The sequence below is a fragment of the Dunckerocampus dactyliophorus genome, chromosome 12, assembly GCF_027744805.1.
Source record: "Dunckerocampus dactyliophorus isolate RoL2022-P2 chromosome 12, RoL_Ddac_1.1, whole genome shotgun sequence".
Classification (NCBI taxonomy): domain Eukaryota; kingdom Metazoa; phylum Chordata; class Actinopteri; order Syngnathiformes; family Syngnathidae; genus Dunckerocampus; species Dunckerocampus dactyliophorus.
Window position 1 is genome coordinate 17962644 of NC_072830.1, and position 22110 is coordinate 17984753.

Consider the following 22110-nt stretch of genomic DNA (forward strand, 5'->3'; position numbering starts at 1 on the left):
TTCGTTTTGTCTGAAATGATAAGTTACTGATGCACGTCAGCGGTTCTGCGATCTGCGATCGATTCATGTATTTGGTTTTTAATTTTACGCTATATATTTTTTCGGAGTAATTTCCCAAGTATGCCTGACTCGCATATAAACATTATTTTTCATTGGCTTATCATGGGGCAGTTTTGATTGAACTGCATAATAAATTCTGCCTAGCAACGAGCGGCAAGACAAACATGACCAGAAATATTCTCTGAGAGCTCGTTAGACTGCTAGTTCATCCGCTTTCAATTTATTTGAATAATTTCTCTCACGTGTGTCTGGACCTAATTTTTCTTTGGCCAATCATGGGGCAGTGATTGAACGGTGAATCGAATTCTGCCTAGCAACAAGTGGCAGGACAAAAACACGGCGATGGTGATATTCTGCTATTTAAAAAACTTAGCTAAAAGCGAGTTAAAATAGTTAGAATGATTACACATTGCAGTATTATGGGTTTTTTTGGAGGAGGGGGATCACAACATTTGCAAATTTTTATTTGAATACTTTATTTTTTATTTTTATTTTGCTAAATGTAGTCTAACTAGAGTGTTCTCATTTTTGCACAGGCCAATCATGATGAGGTGCTTCTGCTTGAACCCTTATTAAATCTGCCTAGCAACAAGTGGCATAGAAATTGTGATGAGAATGAATGAGAGCAAATTCAAATTATTATCGCATTTGATAGATAGTTACACTTTTATTGCTTTTTAAAAATGACCTACATGTGATTTTAGTTACAATAATAATGATTTACATGTTTTATAACTATACTTTTGGAAGATAATTGCAACTGTCCATTTGTCCCTGCAGAGCCAAGATGAAAACGGTCACCTTCCTTCTTCCAGTGGATGACATTTACACCAACAGACCAGCTCTGTCCAAAATCATTGAGACTGACTCATGAAAAAGAACCAATCAGCAAGGACTGAATTGAATCTAACCTTTGTGGTCCGAATGCCTCTTCTTGTACTGTAGGTCACCTTCTTCCAGGCTCCGAAAGCGATTTTATCACAGCGGCGCACAGACACGAACAAAAAGATTGGCGTCTGGTTACACATTGATGAGACACAGGAGCCTCTACGGAGAGGATCACATGTCCTCCGCTCAAGTGGTTTTGGAACCCTGCAGGTTGTGGATGTTTGCGGTCACTGACGCAGGTCCATTTATTATTTAGTCAGCCTTTTCTCTCTCACTAACATGCAATAAAAGGGGTCACGCTTGACCCGGTTGTTGATACTGCCCAGCTATGCTCACAGAATGACATAAACATGACAACAACAATTCTACCTTAATGATGCTCACTTTTGATTGACACTTTGTTATATTATTATCATTATTATAGGGAGCTGTTTTTTAGTGATCTTTGGGGATCGGCAGTGATTATTTTAATGTTTTTTTTAATTAATTTTAGATGGCAGAAAAGACAAAAAGTGTTTTATATAGATGTCTATTTTAAAAATAAATTATTAATAATTGTGAATAATGATTACATATTTTCACACATAATAATTAAAACTGTGATTAGCTAGCGACCCGTCCAGGGTGTATCCCGCCTCTTGCCCAAAGTCAGCTGGGATAGGCTCCAGCATTCCATCCTAGTGAGGACAAGCGGCATAGAAAATGAATGACTAAAATTAAATGCTACACAATAACAAGCATAGCTTACATCATAGTGAGAATGACTCATCAGTGCCCCTGCTGGTTGCAGCCAAGTAGTGCACTCCATTTTGCCTAAATGGCTTCGAGATAGGAACCACTAAATTGACTATAATAATGGTCCTATTTGGTTGCGCAGGTGTACTTAATGGAATACAAGACGTTAATTAGTCATTAAAATAATAATTTGACACATTATATATTTATAAAATCATTAGGTGGACATAGCAAACCATTAAAAAATAGTAAATAATGCACTTGATGCAGCTTTCGCTCTTTATTGAAGATACTGTACTGTATGTTGACATGTGATAACCACACAGACACAATATCATATTGTATATATCAAAGAGAAATCTTTCACAGTCATTTCCTTACCGTATGAATGTTTTATAATTTAAAAAAATAAAAATATATCAAGCATTATAATGTTTCCGCAGCAAGAGTGTACATAGACAGCACCATTATTTGTATTGGGGACGTTCAAACCGACATGTTTAAACTGTAACGCCCTCTGCTGGTAGCAAAACGATGTCATCATTATTAAGCTTTCCTTTTGTTGTGTGTTGCAATGTGACATGTAGCGATAAGGGAAATTAAATATGCACTTTAAGGGAGTAGCACCTGCAGGATTCATGTGGATGTGGATGTGATTACTTCCTGGCAGCATCTCAGGTCCTTAATGAAGTCTGCAGGGCTTTCATGTCCTTGAGCAGCCTCAGATTGCACCTGCTTTTCTCCCCTGGTTTTGTCTTGACTGCTCCCGCAGAACGCCCCCTAGTGGGAACCGTCGCGCTCACTCTTGTCGGTGGGGTCCTGCTCGCCTGCCTCGTATGTGCTTCCTTTCTTAATTTCTTCATCTAGCCGCAGGAACATCGACAATAAAAAGGATGACCACGAGGTTTTTAAGTGATCTTTTTGTGTGTGCGTACCTGTATTTTATGCCTGTAGAGTTTACTGATCTGATCTCCTTTGCGCTCCATTTTGAGGAGCAGCTGCTCTTGTTCCCTCTCGAGCTGCTTTCTTTCCTGCAGAGAAACACTGAGGTCCAGCTGACGCATCAACTCGTCCTGCTCTCTGCGACACACACACACACACCAAAACACATTGCCTACTTGTGCTTGTTTTAGCTTGTAAGTTAAGAAGGGACAGGCATAAAATATAGAACAAAAAGCAAGGACAACATTGTCCGCTAGTGTTTTGTTTAGCGTCATTTACGAGGGGACAGAGAGATAAAAGAGCGAGCAAAATGAAGCAACAGAAGATGGCAGAGCCAACGCTCTGATTTTAGCACTTGGTAGAGCTTCATTTAAGAGGGGACAGGCAGACAAAACAGACCAGAACACAAAAAACAATAAACAACAACATGGCCTGTTCGTGCTTGGTATAGCTTAATTGTAGAGGGGACGGACAGAAAATAGACCACAAAATGCAACAATATTGCCTGGTAGTGCTTGGTAGAGCTTCATTTAAGAGGGGACAGACAGAAACTGGAGAAGAAAACGCAACAACATTGCCTGCTTGTGCTTGGTTAAGCTTCATTTAAGAGGGGACAGACAGAAGAAATAGAGAACAAAATGCAAAACCATCAACATTGCCTGCTAGTGTTTGGTATACCTTCATTTAAGAGGGGACACAGAGAACTACAATAACACCAACAGCCATAATATAACATTTCAAAGCAAAAATTGATCTGAAAGTGTACTCACAAACTCATCAGTCTTAGTTCCTCCTGTAGGGCCTGCAGAAGTTCCGACAGCTCCCCGCTGGCGGAAGAGGCGGCGCCAGAGGAAGCGTCCGAGCGGCGTCGGCCTCCCGCGTCCAAGCAGAAGGGCTTGCTGTTGTTGTCGAGGACGTGATTGTTGCACAGGTGAGGCTGGTGGCGCTTTAGGAGAGACAGAACCGACTGCACGTTGGCTCGGACTGAGTGGCTGCCGCCTACTGACTGTATACAAATTTACCAAATCAAATATGACCTAAAGGCAGGAAGTAGACAGATGCAGCGGGTTTATACTACGCTACCGTTCCGGCCACAAAAGGTACATCTTTGAGGTTGAGTCTGTAGTGAGGGTCTGAGTAGGACGACTGCTTCTGAAAAGCAAAGCAGAGAGTGAATCAGTGTTTGTGTTGGTGGTGATGCCCGTTTTTGTTTTTTAAAGACTTTTACCTTTAAGATGCTCTTCCTCTCTTTGGTCAAACGTGATGACGACGACTGCAGAAGAATCCTGTTGGCTTCCAAACCCATCTGCAGCTGAGGAACACAAAAAAAGTGATGGTGAGCACATCAATGTTCACTTTAAGAAGCAGCTTCAATGTGTTGTGGTACCTGCTTGGCTTTATCCTGGAGCAGCTTCCTCTGGTGCTCCTCTTCCTGCAGTTTCTGCTCCAGCTCGTCAATCTTCACCTGACACATAAAAATGCTTTTTTTTTTTTTAAGTGCCCCCAAATTACTTTCCTTCAAGCAAGTCAGAGCCTTTCTTCCTGTCACTCGCTTATTAATTAACTCTTTGCACGCCATTGGAAGGTTCTTCCGGTGGACGTGCGCTTCGAAAATAAAGGCCATCACCATGGAAGTGAAAGTGGACATCATCATGAAAACTCCACACAGAAATGTTCGAATCTCCACTGGACATCTCTGTGTGGAGTTTGCATGTTCTCCCCGTGCGTGCGTGGGTTTTCTCCGGGTACTCCGGTTTCCTCCAACATTCCAAAAACATGCATGTTAGGTTAATTGGTGACTCTAAATTGTCCATAGGTATGAATGTGAGTGTGAATGGTTGTTTGTCTATATGTGCCCTGCGATTGGCTGGCGACCAGTCCAGGGTGTACCCTGCCTGTCGCCCGAAGTCAGCTGGGATAGGCTCCAGCATACCCCTGTGACCCTACTTAGGATAAGCGGCATAGAAAATATATATACGTTAAATCATATTTGTGAGGAAAATGTGACACAATTTTGTTTTGTATATATATACAAAACAAAATTGTGTCACATTTTCCTCACAAATATGATTTAACATTATTTTTTAAAAAGCATATACTGTACATTATAACCTCAATAGAAGCCTGGTACACTCTGCAGTTGAGTGTCAGTATATGTTGTTTATCTTCACAGTTCTGTTGTTATGGTTACTACTTCTACTAAGGACGCAGCGGTACATGGTAAACTACCCGACCACTGATTTGTAATACATTTTGTGGGTGTGTTTGCGCGCGTGCACCTGTCCAGGCTGGCGAAAAGCCCTCACCGCGAAGTAACGTTGCATATTTCAAGTGAGGGGGAGTCTTCCTAAAAGCGGACAAAAAGGCGGGGAATTTGTCGTGGAAGCGGAAAGCAAGGCAACAACAGCCGCATGGGCGCTGTGCCGCTTCTGCTGCCAGGCCTCGTGCAAGTCAGTGGTCGTGCCCCGCCTGTCTGTGTCAGCAATGGGTGGAGGCGACTCCGGACGCCCTTCGTGCGGATGTCCTCGGTCTGCTGGGAACCCCGCCTACTGGCCCCAACCTGGAGGTGCGGTGCACCTGCTTTTGAACACTTCACCTCCCGTAAAATACTTAAACTTGAAACAGTATGAGAATGGTGCTACACACTGAAACTTTGAATACTGCACTTCAAGTAAGAAACTTCACTAAAAATAAAAATCATCACCCTGTTGAAACTCCTACTGTTGCACTTGCACCTTCTTAAAAAGAAACACTATAACCAGGGGTGTCCAAAGTGCGACCCAGGGGCAATTTTTGGCCTGCAGCTTGTTCTTTATTGGCCCATGGCTTATTCTAAAAATAAAAGCTGTTATTAATGAGATACATTATTATATATTACAGTAAGTTGCTTTGTCACTTATGACACAAAGCACATTACAATATAGAGACCTACTTTATACTACTTTAGATTGCTTTTAGCACCTTTAATGTACCCATCAAAGTGCCCCCCCACCCCCATATCCTTCAGTGATTCTGTATGCTATATCAATCTGTAATATATATATATATTAACATAGGATAAGATATATAATTGTATTTTTTATTTATTGGAGAATTGTGTGCCAGTAGCTTGTATTTGCATCTTCATGCTTCATTTTAAAAAAATCATTTAACACAAAGGCTAAGCAGTTTTATGCTTTGAATTTTGTTTCCTTACTGTACCAAAAATTAACCAAAGCGCGACCTTAACACCGAAGTATGTACTGAACCGTGAGGATGCCGTACCGTTGCACCCATAACGTCTGCTACTTTATGTTCCTTTGGGTACCTCGGCTTGTCCCTGCGTGCGCGTCAGCCTGAGATATTCCTGCTCCAGTCGCACCATTTTCTGCAGCTGGACCTGCTCCGAGACAGGACCGGGTTGTTTGTGCGCAGACCTCAAAGCCTCCATGCTCGCCTGACGGTACACGGAGAGCACAAAACACCCCGTTAGGTTAATTGGAGAGAGAAAAATAAAATTGTGAGCAGTCACCTGCTGTTTGAGCAGGCTGCTCTTCTCTCCTTTAGCGTTGCGCAACATCTTCCTCATGTGACCCAGCTGACGCTCCAAGTTGACACAGCGAGACTCCGCGGCCGCCAGCTGGGTGACTAACGCTGCACAGGAACACACACAGGTTAAATGCCACAATCTGCGTTATTGCTCATCATGCATGGACACGATCTGAAAATGAAATATGTTGCTCATCATTCATTTATGTGCATGATAGAGTATATTTTGGAGTCTGGGGTTAGGGTTAGGTGCTGCTGATTCCGTTTGTGGTCTAAAGAAGAACAACATCTACGGGAAGTTGAGTTACACCACAAATTTGACCCCCATAAATCGGACTGACTTGATATTTCCCGCACAGCCCAATGTCCTCTCCAAAAACACCTGCTGTAATGTTAAGCTGTTTTGCCCAATCACCACTAAATTGTGTGTACACCTTTGGAAAAAAATAGCCTTTTTTTTGCCACATGACTGCATATGTTCATGTTACGGCTCCAAGCATATGTGTAACATTCATATGTCGTGACCACGCTCACCTTGGTTGCAATTGTACTGCTCATTCGTCGGCTTTCTTTCATCCGTCTGACTGGCTGCCGCTTTCTGTGCCGTCCTGTGGGCATGTGGATGCGGTGCTGCGTCTCCTCTGTTTGCGTGATCAAGATCTACATGCTGTTTCTCCAACTCCAACCGCCTGATCTTCTCCTGGAGATGCCTCAGAGCTGACAAGATGGCTGTAGAAAAAAAAATAATTCAAAAACACGAGATTTGCTCATGCATTTCGGATGGAAAAGCATGAGTAGAGAGTTTAGAGAGGAGCAGATGTGTTGCAGAAGCAGCGTGGCGTCATGTTGCATGTGTTGCTGTAACCATGGTGCTCTGACATGCGACAGTGGAGACATACATGATGGAGAAAGCCTGTGAATTTAGAATAACCTGCACTGTTGGTCTCTGGGTAGCCTTTGCTGGGTGATGGAGGCCGATAAGGGTCATATGTGTCACTTGGTGTCTGGTGCTCAAGTGTGCCTGTGCATGGCCGGTGAGCTGGATAGTCCTTATAGGAGGGCAATGACAGGTTGTCACACACAATACGTGGATGCAGCTCCTGCACGAAACACAATAATAATACCAACAGATTATTAGCACCACTATGATGTAACACACTGCACACTCATAATATGTAACAATATGGAGTCGATCGCTTGTTTTAACTGAGGTTCAGCTGCTTTATTTCCTTATTGTAAGTTGTATTAGCAAAGGTACCGTTTCCCGCGTACACTCAGCAGTTTTGGACAGAGTCTCCATTGAAGTTCTCCCGATCCGATGGACAAACAAGTAGAAAATGTTAGAAAAATGAAAAATAAAGTCACGTAACTAACATTTGGTTCGCGGCGTGCCGTTTCTACTGCTTGTGTCGAATGAAAACAAATAGCAAACCAACACACTGCTTCTTAAAAAAAAGGAGCGATTCAGAGTTCAGCGTAGCCCGGAAGTCCTACGCTTGTTGACAATTTGTGGTACTGGTGGAAGCGGTCTGCCCTTATTGACAAAACAAACGCACAACGCTTGTTGACAGGAAATGTAGTTTTTCCCCAAGACATGTTCTGTAGTCGCAAAGAGAACTAAACTACAATACCCACAAGAGCACGTCTCGGAAGGAGTAACGTGTTGGAGGGCGGGGTTCGCAAGACTTGCCAGGAGTTTTACGGCATGTTTGTGTTTCTGGTGGAGAGGTGGGTGCTGCAATGTGATTTTTCTTATGTACGCGTGATTTGTTTTAATCCATTTTAACTGATAGTTAAACACATATTCATAATAAAATCCGAGCTCCATTTTAATTGGCAACATAAAGCTAGTGCGTAGCTGTAGCAAAGCTAGAAAGCTAATTGTGTTTGCTAGTACTGTACTGTACAAAATCCATGCATGATGTTGCACTATGTTAGTTAACATCGTGTTATTTTAATATGCGACTTTTCATTCGAAGTCATAACACATGGTGTTGCTGTGACGTTTATTTAGCTAGCATGTACTTTTTAAGTTTCCTAATACATCAACTTAGAGTGTTAGCACTGGTAACAAAGGGGTAAATGTTCTGTTCTTTGTGTATGTTTGCAGAAAGGCATTTAGTCTGGTGTGATCATCTAATTTCTGCATCATCATGTCCTCGGAAAACGCCTTGTAAGTTTGTTAACATACTTTCTCCTAATTACATATACTGTATGGGGGTTATAATGCTTCACAATGCAATGTATGAGTTTAACTTGTGTTTCTCTCGCTAGGGACGATGGTGACACCTTTAAGATCCTGATTGCTACCGATATCCACCTCGGTTACCTTGAGAAAGACGCCGTCCGTGGCCACGACTCCTACAACACATTTGACGAGATCTTAAAATGTGCCCAGACAAATCAGGTAAATAACACAAGTCATGTTTGTGTATAAACAAATTAACTGACAGAGGCACATAAGTCTTCATGTAACAACATATTTGTAATTGTAGTTGTAGTTTGCAGTGGTGTAAAGTGTACTCTGGAACATAACGAGCTGAATCTTAATGATAAAAAATAAACAGTGTTCCTACAGAGTTCAATATTGAAATGAACAATATTTGAGAGGAAGAGGCCTCTTGTGTTGCAGTTTCATGGTTGACTATGGCCTCTTATTAGTAAACAAAAAAATGCATGTTTAAGCATAATTGACATATTTTTGGCTTAAGCATAAAAAAGTCTACATGAGCTAAAACACATACAGTACATAAGGCATTCAAAGACATCTTGTGATGATATGTAGTATTATAAACAGGTCACTAGGTGCCAGTAATGTTACATTGATGAAACGATAACCACTGCAGTAAGTACTGGACACAAACCGGAAGTATAGCAGAAACAACAACTAGGAACTCTCCCAATTCTAACATGTGTGATTCTATATTATGTCTTATGTCTTTTCTCTTATGTCCACTATATTGGTGATGTGATCGTAAAGGAGACTATAGGTGTGTTATTTTATGTCTAGAGGGCCCTAACAATGTAAAAAAAAAAATGTATTTAGATGGTTATAAAAAGGTTTCCTATTCGCTAATTACGAAAATATTCAATTTATAAATAAAGAATTGTACTTCATGGAAGGTCACTTATCGCTGTCGGGTCTGGAACCAGTTAACTGCGATAAACAAGGGATGACTGTGACTCTTAGGTGGATTTCATCCTGCTGGGTGGTGATTTGTTCCATGACAACAAGCCAACTCGCCGCTGCCTGCACACCTGCATCACCATGCTGAGGAAATACTGCATGGGAGACTCGCCGATACACTTCAACATACTCAGTGACCAGACAGCTAACTTTAACACCACCCAGTAAGTCCCACAGTGTGTTTGCGTATTCACAACTCCCCACCATCTTATACTGAAGCCGTCTTCAATATTTATTCAGGTTTCCGTGGGTTAATTACCAGGATGAGAACCTGAACATCTCCATTCCTGTGTTCAGCATCCACGGTAACCACGACGACCCAACGGGGGTGAGTTCCCTGCAGTAACACACACAAGATTAACATGTACAGGTGGTTTGATGTGGTGTTCTCCTCTTGAAGGCTGAAGGTTTGTGTGCGCTGGATCTGCTCAGTGCCTCCGGTCTGGTGAACCACTTCGGTCACTCCCAGTCTGTGGAGAAGATAGAGATCAGCCCAATCCTCTTGCAGAAAGGCAACAGCAAGCTGGCCTTATATGGCCTTGGTATGTACATATAGGCTAATAGACACTGTTAAAAGCAGGGGTGGCCTGCAGCACGTTGTGGAATCCAAATTGTTTTCAATAATGTTATTAGTTAAATACTAACAATAACACATACTTTGTCTTAAAATATATATTTTAGATTGAAATTCTAGAATTTTTCTAGATTGTAGAAATAAAATAAAAAAAATGTATTAATAAAAAATTAAAAAAATATTTTTAAATAATTAAAGAAAACAGCAAATAATGCTAAGAATAACACAAACTTTCTCTTAAAATATATATTTTAGATTGAATTTTGATTTCAATTTTGATTTACAATTTTTCTAGTTCTAGAAATACAATTTAAAAACATAAAATACAAAAATAATTAATAAAAACAGCATACAATACTAATAACAACACAAACTTTATTTTAAAATATATATTTTAGGTTTAGTTTTGATTTCAAATTTTATTTAGAATTGCACTGGATTGTAGTATTAAAATAAAAAAGTTAATTTAATTTAAAAAAACAAATAATAACACCAACTTTATTTTAAAATATATATTTTAGATTTAATGTGTATTTAAAATGTTATGTAGAATTTTAATAGATTTTAGTAATAAAAAAGAAAAAATTAAGTATTATTTTAAAAAATTAATTCCATTTGATTTACAATTTTTCTAAAATTAATAAAAACATGAAATTCATTTAAAAAACAGCAAATAATACTAATAATAACACCAACTTGATCTTAAAATATATTTTAGATTGAATTTTGATTTCTAATATTTTTAGATTGTAGAAATACAATTTTAAAAGATTAAAATAAAAAATTAAATAATTACCAATTTTTAAAAAGCAAACAATAACCATAATATCTTTTTTAGCCCCCGCATCCTTTGATTTTTCTGTATGAAAAATGTTTGGACACCCCTTGGTTTGAAGAGTACAGTATGTAATAATGTATGTGTGTCTGTGTACTAGGGTCCATCCCAGATGAGCGTCTGTACAGGATGTTTGTCAACAATCAAGTAATGATGCTCCGCCCCAAAGAAGACCAGGATGAGTGGTTTAACCTGTTTGCCATTCACCAGAACAGGTGTGGGACTTGCTCACTTCATTTGACCACTTTAACAAGATCAATTCCAAGAGATACCGTATAGGAACACTGCTCACGCTGTTTTGATGCGATCGGTTCCGCCCTGTAGAATCATGTTGCGGCCTTTAGGAGGTCTGAATGGATGTACAGTAGCTCAGGTTCCCGTAGTTCTTCTTTACACAGCAAACTTGTTGTCTAGTCTTGAGTGCATTATGTCTTTGTGTCCAGGAGTAAGCACGGCCCCACAAACTACATTCCCGAGCAGTTCCTGGATGAATTCCTGGACCTGGTGGTGTGGGGTCATGAGCACGAGTGCCTCATTGCGCCAACCAGAAATGAGCAGCAGCTCTTCTACGTGACGCAGCCCGGCAGCTCTGTAGCCACATCGCTGTCTCCTGGGGAGGCTACTAAAAAGTACCAAAGCACACACACACGCATGCAATTTGAGGCTACGTGGTAGCTACAGCGGCCTGATGTTATGGTGTATTCAGGCACATAGGGTTGCTTAGGGTGAAAGGCCGTAAAATGAACCTGCAGAAGATCCCCCTAAAGACAGTGCGTCAGTTCTTCATCCAAGATGTGGTGCTTTCCGACTACCAGGATGCGTTCACGGTGGACACACCGAATGTCACCAAGAAAGTGGAGAACCTTTGCCATGCTAAGGTACTCTCCATCAAGCAGCAGACAAAAGTCTGTTGCTCTTTGTCTCATCTGTTAGTGTTTGAATTTGTGTTTGTAGGTCAACGAGATGCTAGAGCAAGCCGAGAGGGAGCGACTGGGCTGTCCACTCACCCCAGAGAAGCCACTTGTTCGCCTCAGGGTTAGCTTGACTCCCTCCTCGAAATCTCCAGTCATAATACCGCCAGAGCTCATGTTTGTTCTCCCTTTCTCAGGTGGACTACTCTGGCGGGTTCGAGATGTTCAACACATCTCGCTTCAGTCAGAAATATGTGGACCGCGTAGCCAACCCGAAAGACATCATTCACTTTCTCAGATGCCGCGAGAAAAAGGAGAAAGTCAAAGGTAAAACTCGATTGCCCTTGTTGTATATTGGATAGTATATTTTCTATAGTGGCCTCTGCTTTAATAGATGCCGCGCGTCAGTTAATTGCCAGGTGCGCTACAATACAGTTAGGAGAGAACGTTGTTTAAGCAACTCAATGAATGCACGACTTTTGCATGTAGGATTAACATAGTACTGTCCCCTCGCCCTCACCTTTACACTGCGCAGGTGTGTGGGGGCAAACTCAACATGTCTGCTGTGCGGGGCTTGTGTGTCATTTGTGAGAGTGATGTAAGGTTTGCATTCTGCAACACATGCCGTGAAAAATGTCTCACCGGGGGAGCATGTTAAATAGCTTTCATTTAACACGGCTTTTTGAAGAACAAACACAAGCAGCCACAGTCAAACCACAGCTAACGTAGTCACTGGTATGTGCGTGACAGTCAGAAGGCTGGAAAAATCGCTGTTCTCAGTGGTGGAAGGCACCGGGTTCCACCGACTGTTCTCTCACTTGGAGCCTAGCTATGTTACTACCTGGACGTAGAGCTCCATCAGACAATATACTCTCACATCGAAAGCCTCCTTAAAAGGTGTCTCTTCCTCTGTGTTTCATATGTTTTGTCTAAATTAAAGTGATTTTAAATTTACAGTTAATACACTTTCAAAAGTACTGATTTTGCACCGGTATCGGATAAGCGATACCCAACGCATGTGTTAATCTATACTATATAAATGCTTTTGTCTGTGCGTAGATGAAATCTATGTTGACTACAGCAAGGTGATAAAAACATCTGCACTTGAGGGCCTGAGAGTGGAGGACCTGGTCAAGCAGTACTTTGAAGTGGCAGAGCAGGTGATGTGCACACAAACACAGTGTTTCACACGGGACCGCAATCTCTCTCTGTGGAGTGTTTTGAAATTTTAACAACAGAACATGGAGTCATTGACTTGCATGTGTTTTGTTTCATGCACGCACGGCCAATTAAAAAAGCATCAATGATGTTTCCTGAGCCCCATGTAAGTGTGTGCATATATTAAATCATTCAATCCCAAAAGACAACCCGTTCACCACCGGCCATTTTAGACAATTTTGACTGATCTTTCAAGGCACACAGAATATTGTGTTCTATGGCTATATAAACATGGAACCTACCAAAGGAAAGATTAGACTCCCATCTTTCATCAGAAAAAAAAGTTTGTTTCTACCTTTTTCGGTTTTTACATTTCGTAAGTTTCAGGAAAATATCAGTTCCCCACTAAAAGAGAGAAAACCAGCTTTTTGTGGAAAGATACATTTCAACTTTCACTTTGACACAAATGTTTTGCTTTTGTGACAGCTTGAATATCTTAAACAACTATACGACAACATAATCAATACAAAATAAACAAAATAACAATATATTTACAAATATAACACCATGAACTATTTACAGTTTTCACGTTTGGAACTCAACGGTGTGTGTGCACACGTGTACTCGCGGGTGTGCGCATGTGTGTTTGTGTGTGCATGTGTTAAAATTTCCCTACAATGCGTAACCTTGTGCACGCTACACTCCTCCACGTTCTTCCACTTCCTCCTTGCTGTCATGTATGTTTTTTCCATTCAAATTCACATGCCGAACTCTTATCAAATGCAATTCTACCACCTTTTGGCTGTTTTTATGGCTTAAAACGGCTCTTAAAGTGGCATCCGTTAGTGTGCAGTTGCATCATCACCTCTTTTTGCCTTTCGTGCAAAAAAACTTACAAGTACGTAAAACTACGTCTTTGGGATCGGGCGTTCAGGATTATAAAAATGTATAAATACGTCTTTGGTATTGAAAGAGTTCAAGCTAATGTACACATCATTGTGCCACCGAGTCACTTGTGGTACTTGCATATGATTTGTGGGAAGAAGCAGAGCTACAGTGCCATCTGCTGTATGGGATTGGAACAACAAGCCACACAGACAGTCCCATTATAATGTGTTTGTGAGCAAGGGCAAACAGTTAGCGCCAAATCTATCTGTGGTGGTCTAATTTTAGTTGTGGTGGGCTGCAACACTGTGTTCATCGTGTGTCCACAGAAGGTGCAGCTGTCCCTCCTGACAGAGCAGGGCATGGGCAAAGCCATTCAGGAGTTTGTTGACAAAGACGAAAGAGACGCCATCGAGGAGCTAATTACCTACCAGCTGGAAAAGACGCAGCGCCACCTCCAAGGCCGAAGCGTCATCACAGAGCAAGAAATCGACGCGGAGGTGAGCACGGCAGCTGGCACGTGATGTCTGTTCTATCAGTGACAACCGGGCAGTTAAAGTACTGGTACGCATTTTATGAATGTCCAGATCCGACGAGTCAGAGAGTCCAAGAGGAACACAACGGAGGAAGAAAATGAAATCAAAGAGGTTCGTGACGTGAACGCACACGGACGGGCATGGAACGTTTCCTCTATCTCAGCCTTTCCCTCCTCTTTCAGGCAATCAACAGAGCCAAGGCTCACCGCATGGAGCGAGGAGAGGACACCAGGGACATAAACATGTCAGACGAGCTGAGCGACGTGGACTCCGAGCAAGAACCTACGCCTGCTAGAGGAAGGGGAAGAGGAGGCAGAGGGCGGGGCGGGCGAGGTCGAGGGCGGGGGAGAGGTGAGTCACGTTCCAAACCTTTAATCTTAATTTTAGTTCATTTTGGTTTTCTCCAGCCATTCAGAGGTGAACTCGCTGGTGCGTTTTGGATTACTGTATTGACCTGCTGCAGAACCAAAGTTGGTTTTAGCTTGAGGTCACGAGGAGATGGCCGGATATTCTCCTTTGGGATTTTTAGGGAGACAGCAGAATTCATGGTTCCATTTATCAGAGCAAGTATTCCAGGTCCTGAAGCAGCAAAACAGCCCCAGACCATCACACTACCACCACCATATTTTATTGTTGATGTTCTTTTTCTGAAATGCAGCGTTACTTTTTTACGCCAGATGTAATGGGACACACACCTTCCAAAAAGTTTAACTTTTGTCTCGTCAGACAGTATTTTCCCAAAAGGTCTTGGGGGTCATCAAGGCGTTTTCTGGCAAACATGCAAAAGAGTAAGACATCAGGAAGGGGGCAAGCACATTTTCGCACCACTGTATGTTTGAAATATGCTCATTTTTACTGTATTTTTTTGAAAGAAAGATAAATGACAGGGCAGGATTGTATATATTGGTATGAATTTGCCGTGCCAAATTAACTGAAAACACGTAAGAGATGGCACACATGTCCTCAAATCTATTTACCTAACACTGGTTTCTTTAACAGCAGAATATTTGAATCAGACTTTAACCGTGTTATTATGAGCAATTAGGAGTTGTGTTCAAAGACACCACGTCATTTAAGTTGAATTGACATTTTGAGTGAATTTTCAGGGATTTCCGAGCACACTTAAATGCAGCAAATTGTACTTCTGCATTAAGAGTTAAAAGTGAGTGATAAGAATAGACTGTACACTGACTGTTTGCTTGTTTTCTTTGCATTTCTGTTGACTTAGACCATACTGTATATACACGCATAATAAAGACGTTGCTGTGATGTTTGGAGTTTCCGTGGATGTATCTCGTGGTCTGTCTCGTGACAATGAGGAAGTGTCATTGCAGTGACGAATGGATTAGAGACGTGTTTGTTTGGAGTAGGAGATACAGTACATACAGTACTTGTATATGGTGTTGGATTGCACTGCTGCTGATGTGTTCAGGTCAGAATAAAGTTAAAAAAGAGCGTCGGGCTCTGTGTGACTCTGTGGGGAGCCACACTGTACTGCCGTCAGAGAGCCGTGGCTTGCCATGATGCGTACGCCTTAATTACGCAACAAAAATTTAAACGTAATTAATTAAATACACTATTTACCGTTGTTAACACGCTATTTTTGACAGCCCTAATTTTTTTGCATTTACTGACAAAAAATGTTTTATATTCTAATGTAATAAGTTGTATATATTCTAAAATATTTAATTATTTTTATAGGTATTTCAACACATTCCATTTTATTTTATGAAAAGGAAAAAAGTAATTGTTTTTTTTAATTTATTTTTAACAAAACCTCTTGTTAAATTATTTTTCTTTAAAATATTTCATCTTTACCGTCACCCAGGTGCTAAAGCTTCAGAACCTAAATCCTCTGGACGGGGCACTTCCAAGAAATCTTCAGTGACAACCCAAAGCGGAAGCATCATGCACGGTGAGTGTTTTGCAACTTCAAATGTGTGCGGATGGTCACAAATGCTCATTCCGACCTTATGTAGCGTTTCAAGCCTCATCCCAGAGATCTTGTCGGACCACAGCGACCACATCCTATGCAGCAGATAATGTATGTGAACAAAAACATTTGTTTTATTTTTTTTGTAACTTATTTTTGTCTTTCATGTCAGTATTATCTGCCTTTGCTTCTTGTCATCTCCAGATCACCATTGACGACTCTGACGAAGAGACGCCTGTGATGAAAGCGCCCAAGTATGTTTGTTTCTCTTCACTCATATTTTTGTTTGAGAGATGGTAAATCGGTGTCTTTGATCCATGATTAGGAAAACCAACAATATGATTAAGCAACCAAATAAAAAAAAACAGTATATGTACAGTAATCTCTCGTTTATTGCGGTTAATTGGTTCCAGACCCTCCAGATGAGCTTCCTGTCTAAAATGTACAGAAAAAAACCCCAACATTTTTCACTCTGTTGCTACATTCTTGTATCACTTGCAGTCATCACCAGCTGAGTCATACCCAATCAACAAATACAAATCTACTGTTACTTAAAATTTGGTCAGGTTATGAATAGATTTGTACTTAACTCCTGTTTCTGAGCTACTGCAGCCTGTTTATGCAGCACACTGGCACAACAAAACTGTACCGATACAAACAAACGAGGGATGTATCATATAAAAATTCTTAATGATCATCTAAAGCCATGTCCCATCCCTAGTTCTTATTTTCACCATCCTCTTGATTACCTCAGAGCCAGACCATCGTCCTCGTCATCCTCGTCCTTTTTGCGGCACAGCTCTCAGAGCCAGAGCCAGACATCTAAAGGCATTGCATATGATGACAGCGATGATGATGATGATGAGGTAAAGCAGAACTATTTTATGTCACATCAATAACATTTGTCCTTTCCCACACTCAACCTTTAATCCGTTATTTTACTTCTATCCAGGATGATCCTTTTAAAGGCCCCAGCCGTCGTGCAAGGCGATAACTCAGAGCCGCGTCCCTCATAACAGCTCCGTGGTCTTCCTTGTGTTGTTTCACCCTCAAAAATGACACAAAATGGTACTTTGCGAGTTGTTTTGCCGGTTTTCCATGGCACTCTAGTAGGATTGTTTGAAGCTTTTCTTTCCATCTGTTTTGATGTGTAGATAAAACAAGAGATAGCCTCTAATTAAAATGTTTCCTATAAAAGTCTTCATTGCCTTTGTTCCTTCAAAAGTGAAAATAACGGATGCTTAAAGCAGCCAGTCAAAAGGTAAGGCTGTGAAAATTCATCTGGGTGTCAAAAGTGTCTAATTCCATTGTGTTATCAGACCCACAATGATGAATGATGGCTCCTTTTATTGCGCGTAGTTTACAATATATCATCCTCTTTTTAACCTTCAATCAATGGTAAGTGAACAGAACAAAGAAATACTCAATTTCTAGCACATTTGTTGTGTTTCTCCATGAATTTTATGAAGAAAGATGTAGATTGACGTTGGAGGGACCTCCTTGTCTCTGGCCGCTTGTTGGCTAGTATGTTTACAAAAACACACGGTGAAATAGTGCGCTTCCATTGCCAATAAAAAGGACCGACAGTAGTTTTTAGTTACAAGACAGTATTTCATTTCACATATCCATTATCTGTTGTGTTCTAACCTTAACCCTTGCTGTAAATAAAAGTCAAACTAATCTCAGACCCCTTCCATTTGTCGCCCCTTATTATTGCGACAGGAGAGACACTCACATCAAAAGTGGTCAGTGGTTAACCACTGCATTGGCCGCCACCAGGGGGCGCCTTAAAACCATTACAAAAGGTGGCTAAAACAACAGCCAGCCACTGCTTTCCCCACTTTGATGTTTACTACGGAGGCCACCTCAACAATGGTCATTACAGAGCTACTCTGACGTTGTCCATATTGTAATCTACAAACTATGAAAATACAAATGTAAAAATGTGTCCTGTGTTATCTTTTACAAGGGTTGGTTAATGTCAATTGGGATAGTTTGAAAAAACACAATAGAACATTCTGTAGCGTTTTGGACAGAAATTGTATGTACAGGTTGAATATGATTCATTTCTTGAGGAAGATTTTATTTTCAAAGCTAAAAAATATAAAAAAATATGCAGGCAACTCTTGTTTTTGCTCCCATTTTTCATGAGCTGCAGTCAAAGATGTTGAACCTTTTCTAGGTACACTAAAGGCTTATTCCCAGACGTGTAGACGCGAGTCACAATTTTGATGACTTTGGATCCGACTTCAAAGACTTGCACCTCAACTTGGACTTTTGACATCAATGACGCAGGACTTGAATTGGACTTTAATCTAACGACTTGAAAGTATTTTATATTTTCGGTGAGTGTGTTGACTAAAATGTGTCCCCATGTATTCAATGAACGTAAACATTATTATGTAACTTCCAGCAAAACACCAAATTTTCCCCACAGAATCTGCCTCATTGAATGCATCAATTACCGTCCAATCGGGTTTAAGAGCAAACAACGATGGAGTGGCTTACATTTCTGTGTGAGCCAGACTGCTGGAGAATGGCACTGATTAATGCCGGGATAAATCTGTGTTAGGGAGCGCTTCTCCTTTACTGAGACGAACCATCCTGTGGCATATCAAGATGCTGATTAGACAGCACGTTTATTGCACAGATGCGCAATAGGTTGGCCACCACAAAAGGCCACTCCAAAATGTGCGGTTTTAAAATTTTAATCGTGACACGTGGTGGGAGCGTGCAACATCATTAACGGCAGAAATGTTCACCAGAGCTGTTTGGTTTGGTTTCATTTTATTTGAACACGCATGCAGGTTACAATGGGAAAACATCTCATGAATCATTTCATGAGATGTTGCCCGTGAATTGAATGTTCGTTCCTCAACCATAAGCCGTCTAAAAAGGCCTTTCAGAGAATTTGGCTGTATATCCAACCTTGTGTAACCACACACCAACCTCTAAAGCCTCTGACCTCCACATGCAGCATCTTCACCTCTGCTCTCAGACAGCTGCTGCAACAATAGATTTGCATAACCAAAGAATTTCTGCACAAACGGTCTCAGGGAAGCTCATCCGCATGCTCGTCGTCCTCATCAGGGTCTCGACCTGACTGCCGTTTGAGAGTGTAAATGCTCACATTCTATGGCGATGGCGGGCAGCGTGTATGGGGTCATGTGGGTGAGTGGTTTGATGATGTCAACACGGGATGAGTGGCTGGCGGTGGAGTTATAGTATGGGCAGGTATACTGTATGTTAACGACAACAAACACAGGTGCATTTTATTGATGCCATTTTGAATGCACAGTGATACCGTGACAAGATCCAGAGGCCCATGGCTATGCCATCACCATATGTTGCAATATGATAATGCATGTCTAATATCCAGCACATGTACATTTGTTTCGAGTCTTCGTTATTTTTTGAAATGTACATTTGTTTTATGCAATGTAAGAGTGTTACACAGTTCGGAAAATTGTTTCGCACCTCTCGGCTACCGTGAAATCACATTAAAAAGATATTTGGCCACCCAAAAATATATTGTTTCACTATATTGTTTGAGCGATGGTCAAATCAGGGGCGCCTTAAAGGGGGGGAAAGTTAGGACAATTCTAAGGGTCCATGACTTACAGGGATCAGTAGTAGATAATTTTGTTGTCTTGTTGTCATTTTTTAAATACATATATAGTCAGAAAACGATTTAAGCAATCTATTTTATTTGGCAGAAACGGTTAAATATCCGCATTGATAAAAAGTAACCTTCCATATTGACTGAGCACTGCAGTGTGTTCCTTGTCAGGCGGCAGTTGCGGGGGTTTTGTAGCCTAGCCAGTCTGTGTGTGGTAGAAATGAACCTGTTAGCTCAGGGGTGAGCAACCCCTGGCTCTGGAGCCGCACGTGGCTCTGCAGCCTCCTTGTTGTGGCTCCCTTCGCAATGCTCGACATTTTTTGCCATTTTTTAACATTCGAGTGAGGACAATGTGCATTTTTGAAAAGAGATAAAAATATCTGACTTTCTGTCAGACCGCGAATGCATCATGACTGAGTTCTGACTGGTGACTGGATGAGCGCCAGGAAAGGCGCACATTTATTGTGTTCTCTTGCATCAAAGAGTGAATTGCATACTATGTGCAGACTGTTGCGTGGACAACTGACGAGCAGTAAAAATTATACTGGTAGTATTGAACAATAAGAAGCAAGACATTTGCACACCTTCAGAGTTGGAGTTATGCTGCTATGACACACCCACCACGTGTGCTTTTAGCAACTTCCGCCTGTCAGTCTGTCTTATTTAGTAGGCCTACTTGATCCACATTTGACATCGAGCTGAAAAATCCCCTACAAGGAGTATGTTAATGTACATTGTCAACTTTTTTCTAAAAAAGCAAAAACTGACTCCCATTCAAATCATTTGAAGTTTTCAAACAATGTGTAAATATAACAACATCAACAATGTTTAACAATATGAAAAATACAACAAAAAACTAAATAAAAGAAATAATAGAAAATAAATCATAGAAAAGACCTGAAAAATATATGAATCTCATCACAATATTATCGATTCAATATTGGTGCTACCCTTAGTATCGATACTATCGGTATTCGAATCGATCCACCCGCCCCCTGCCTACTTTGTATGGGGATTTTATGGTTGAATAATGTGAACTGATTTTTGTTCTTCTCCTGCAGGCTTCGCTGTCCCCCCGCGCTTCTGCGCGCGACCAGGCCCTGCCATGCGCGCGCGGCAAGAGGAGAGGAAGCGCAGCCGAGCATCTTTACTCGCCGAGCAGCAACTATCGCTCTGTATTACGGTGATACCGCCGTGGATGGGGGAAAAAAAAGCCCGTGCAGCTGACTTTTTCGCCAGGATATTGTGCAGCATGACCGGGTAAGTCCTGCGGCTGGAGCCGCCATCATTTTGAAGATGATCCGTGCAAAGTTCCAAACATGGATTGAAACGTGCTGGCACGAATGCGGCGGAACGGGAGTTTCTGCAACCGGTGATGCTTGTATTATATACGTAATTGTCACGGCCGTGCAGGGGAAAGTGGACGATCCATGGCGTGAGGGGGTTTTTAATATCGTCCTGCAGCAGTGTGTCCTCAATAACATGTGATTGCTGATGATAAGCGCGGTGTTTCAGTCTCACTCTCCCCGGTAGCCCCATCCGGACTACATCACACTATTTATCATGGCTTCCCCCTTTTAACCACCAACCTATGCCGGGATGTGAATAATCAAATGCATATTTGGAGTAGTAAGGTGGAAAAGGCTCAGTTTGATTGATGATATCCTGCAGAGACAGGTGTTCGATTGGTATTCGTGTACACAGAAGATAGTTAACTATGTGGTAATTGTGGTGGTATCCTGTGTCTGCATTAAAAAAAATGAAATGGGGGGGTGGATGTTTGAGGTTGTTGGGGTCTGCGACTGTCAGACTGATGCCTGTCGGAATGCATGCTGCTGCAGACAAGCAAATGGAAGCAATAACAGGGGCTGGTCCTGGATGTTCCATGCATTTCCATTATGAAGGTTGGTACTCATGTGAGGGATGCTTTAGCAGGGTGGAATACATTTGCTGATTTCTGCTCTGCTTTCTGCTAAATCCATTAGGATCCATGCGACTAATGAGCCAATATGACCCATGTGCTTCCCCCCCCCCCCATCTAGAGCTTTGCTTCTCTACACACATGCACAGACACGCGTACACACACATTGTGTGCTCACACATCTGCAGCTCCTTCTCTCTCACCTTTCTTTCAGCTGGCAGACAGCCCAACAATTGCACATCTGTCTTCCATGCTCTGTGGGCCTGTGTTACACCTCCCCACTTCTGTCCCCAACACCTCCTTCTCTACTACCCCATCACCTCTTATCCTTGCACCTCCTTTTATCACCACCTTCTCTTCATGTGGAGAAGATATTTTGCGATATGATATGTGATTTT

General features: G+C 41.5%; 3 protein-coding genes across 10 annotated transcripts in view; 2 read left to right on the plus strand and 1 right to left on the minus strand.

Annotated features, from left to right (window-relative positions):
* Positions 1-553: 553 nt before the first annotated feature.
* On the minus strand, positions 554-7647 carry cep57 (centrosomal protein 57). Its single transcript, XM_054795284.1, has 11 exons — positions 7412-7647; positions 7085-7253; positions 6688-6882; positions 6137-6258; positions 5933-6061; positions 4013-4090; positions 3854-3937; positions 3709-3777; positions 3396-3631; positions 2619-2763; positions 554-2546 (listed from the first exon to the last, which is right to left on the minus strand). The coding sequence occupies exons 1-11, from the start codon at positions 7451-7453 to the stop codon at positions 2358-2360; spliced, it is 1458 nt and encodes a 485-aa protein (XP_054651259.1). The 5' UTR covers positions 7454-7647; the 3' UTR covers positions 554-2357.
* A 151-nt stretch (positions 7648-7798) lies between these two features.
* mre11a (MRE11 homolog A, double strand break repair nuclease) lies at positions 7799-17372 on the plus strand. Of its 2 annotated transcripts, none has more exons than XM_054794246.1 (20): positions 7799-7881; positions 8264-8326; positions 8428-8560; positions 9344-9504; positions 9581-9668; positions 9741-9882; positions 10850-10964; positions 11193-11378; positions 11456-11627; positions 11704-11784; positions 11858-11987; positions 12720-12820; positions 14033-14203; positions 14291-14350; positions 14422-14590; positions 16068-16154; positions 16219-16283; positions 16377-16426; positions 16927-17038; positions 17125-17372. In XM_054794246.1, exons 2-20 carry the CDS (start codon positions 8307-8309, stop codon positions 17164-17166), a joined length of 2085 nt encoding a protein of 694 aa, XP_054650221.1. In that variant the 5' UTR covers positions 7799-7881; positions 8264-8306; the 3' UTR covers positions 17167-17372. The 2 variants fall into 2 exon arrangements, with proteins under 2 accessions (XP_054650221.1, XP_054650222.1); XM_054794247.1 differs by having other exon boundaries at positions 7858-7909.
* A 3495-nt stretch (positions 17373-20867) lies between these two features.
* fat3a (FAT atypical cadherin 3a) overlaps positions 20868-22110 on the plus strand; it is a 126711-nt gene continuing 125468 nt past the window's right edge. For all 7 annotated transcript variants that reach the window (XM_054793646.1, XM_054793647.1, XM_054793648.1 and 4 more), the window contains exon 1: positions 20868-21051. The gene's annotated coding sequence lies outside the window, so the exon portion shown is untranslated. The remainder of the gene's footprint in view (positions 21052-22110) is intronic.

Bases quoted from the DNA above. Each gene is read 5' to 3' on its own strand.
- cep57 (XM_054795284.1), bottom strand. From the start codon at position 7,453: ATGGAGACTCTGTCCAAAACTGCTGAGTGTACGCGGGAAACG. The intron at 4,091-5,932 runs GTACCCAAAGGA...TTTATGTGTCAG, and splicing joins GCACGCAGGGACAAGCCGAG to GTGAAGATTGACGAGCTGGA. The intron at 3,632-3,708 runs GTAGCGTAGTAT...ATTTGTATACAG, and splicing joins TACCTTTTGTGGCCGGAACG to TCAGTAGGCGGCAGCCACTC.
- mre11a (XM_054794246.1), top strand. From the start codon at position 8,307: ATGTCCTCGGAAAACGCCTT. The intron at 8,561-9,343 runs GTAAATAACACA...TGTGACTCTTAG, and splicing joins AATGTGCCCAGACAAATCAG to GTGGATTTCATCCTGCTGGG. The intron at 11,785-11,857 runs GTTAGCTTGACT...TCCCTTTCTCAG, and splicing joins AGCCACTTGTTCGCCTCAGG to GTGGACTACTCTGGCGGGTT.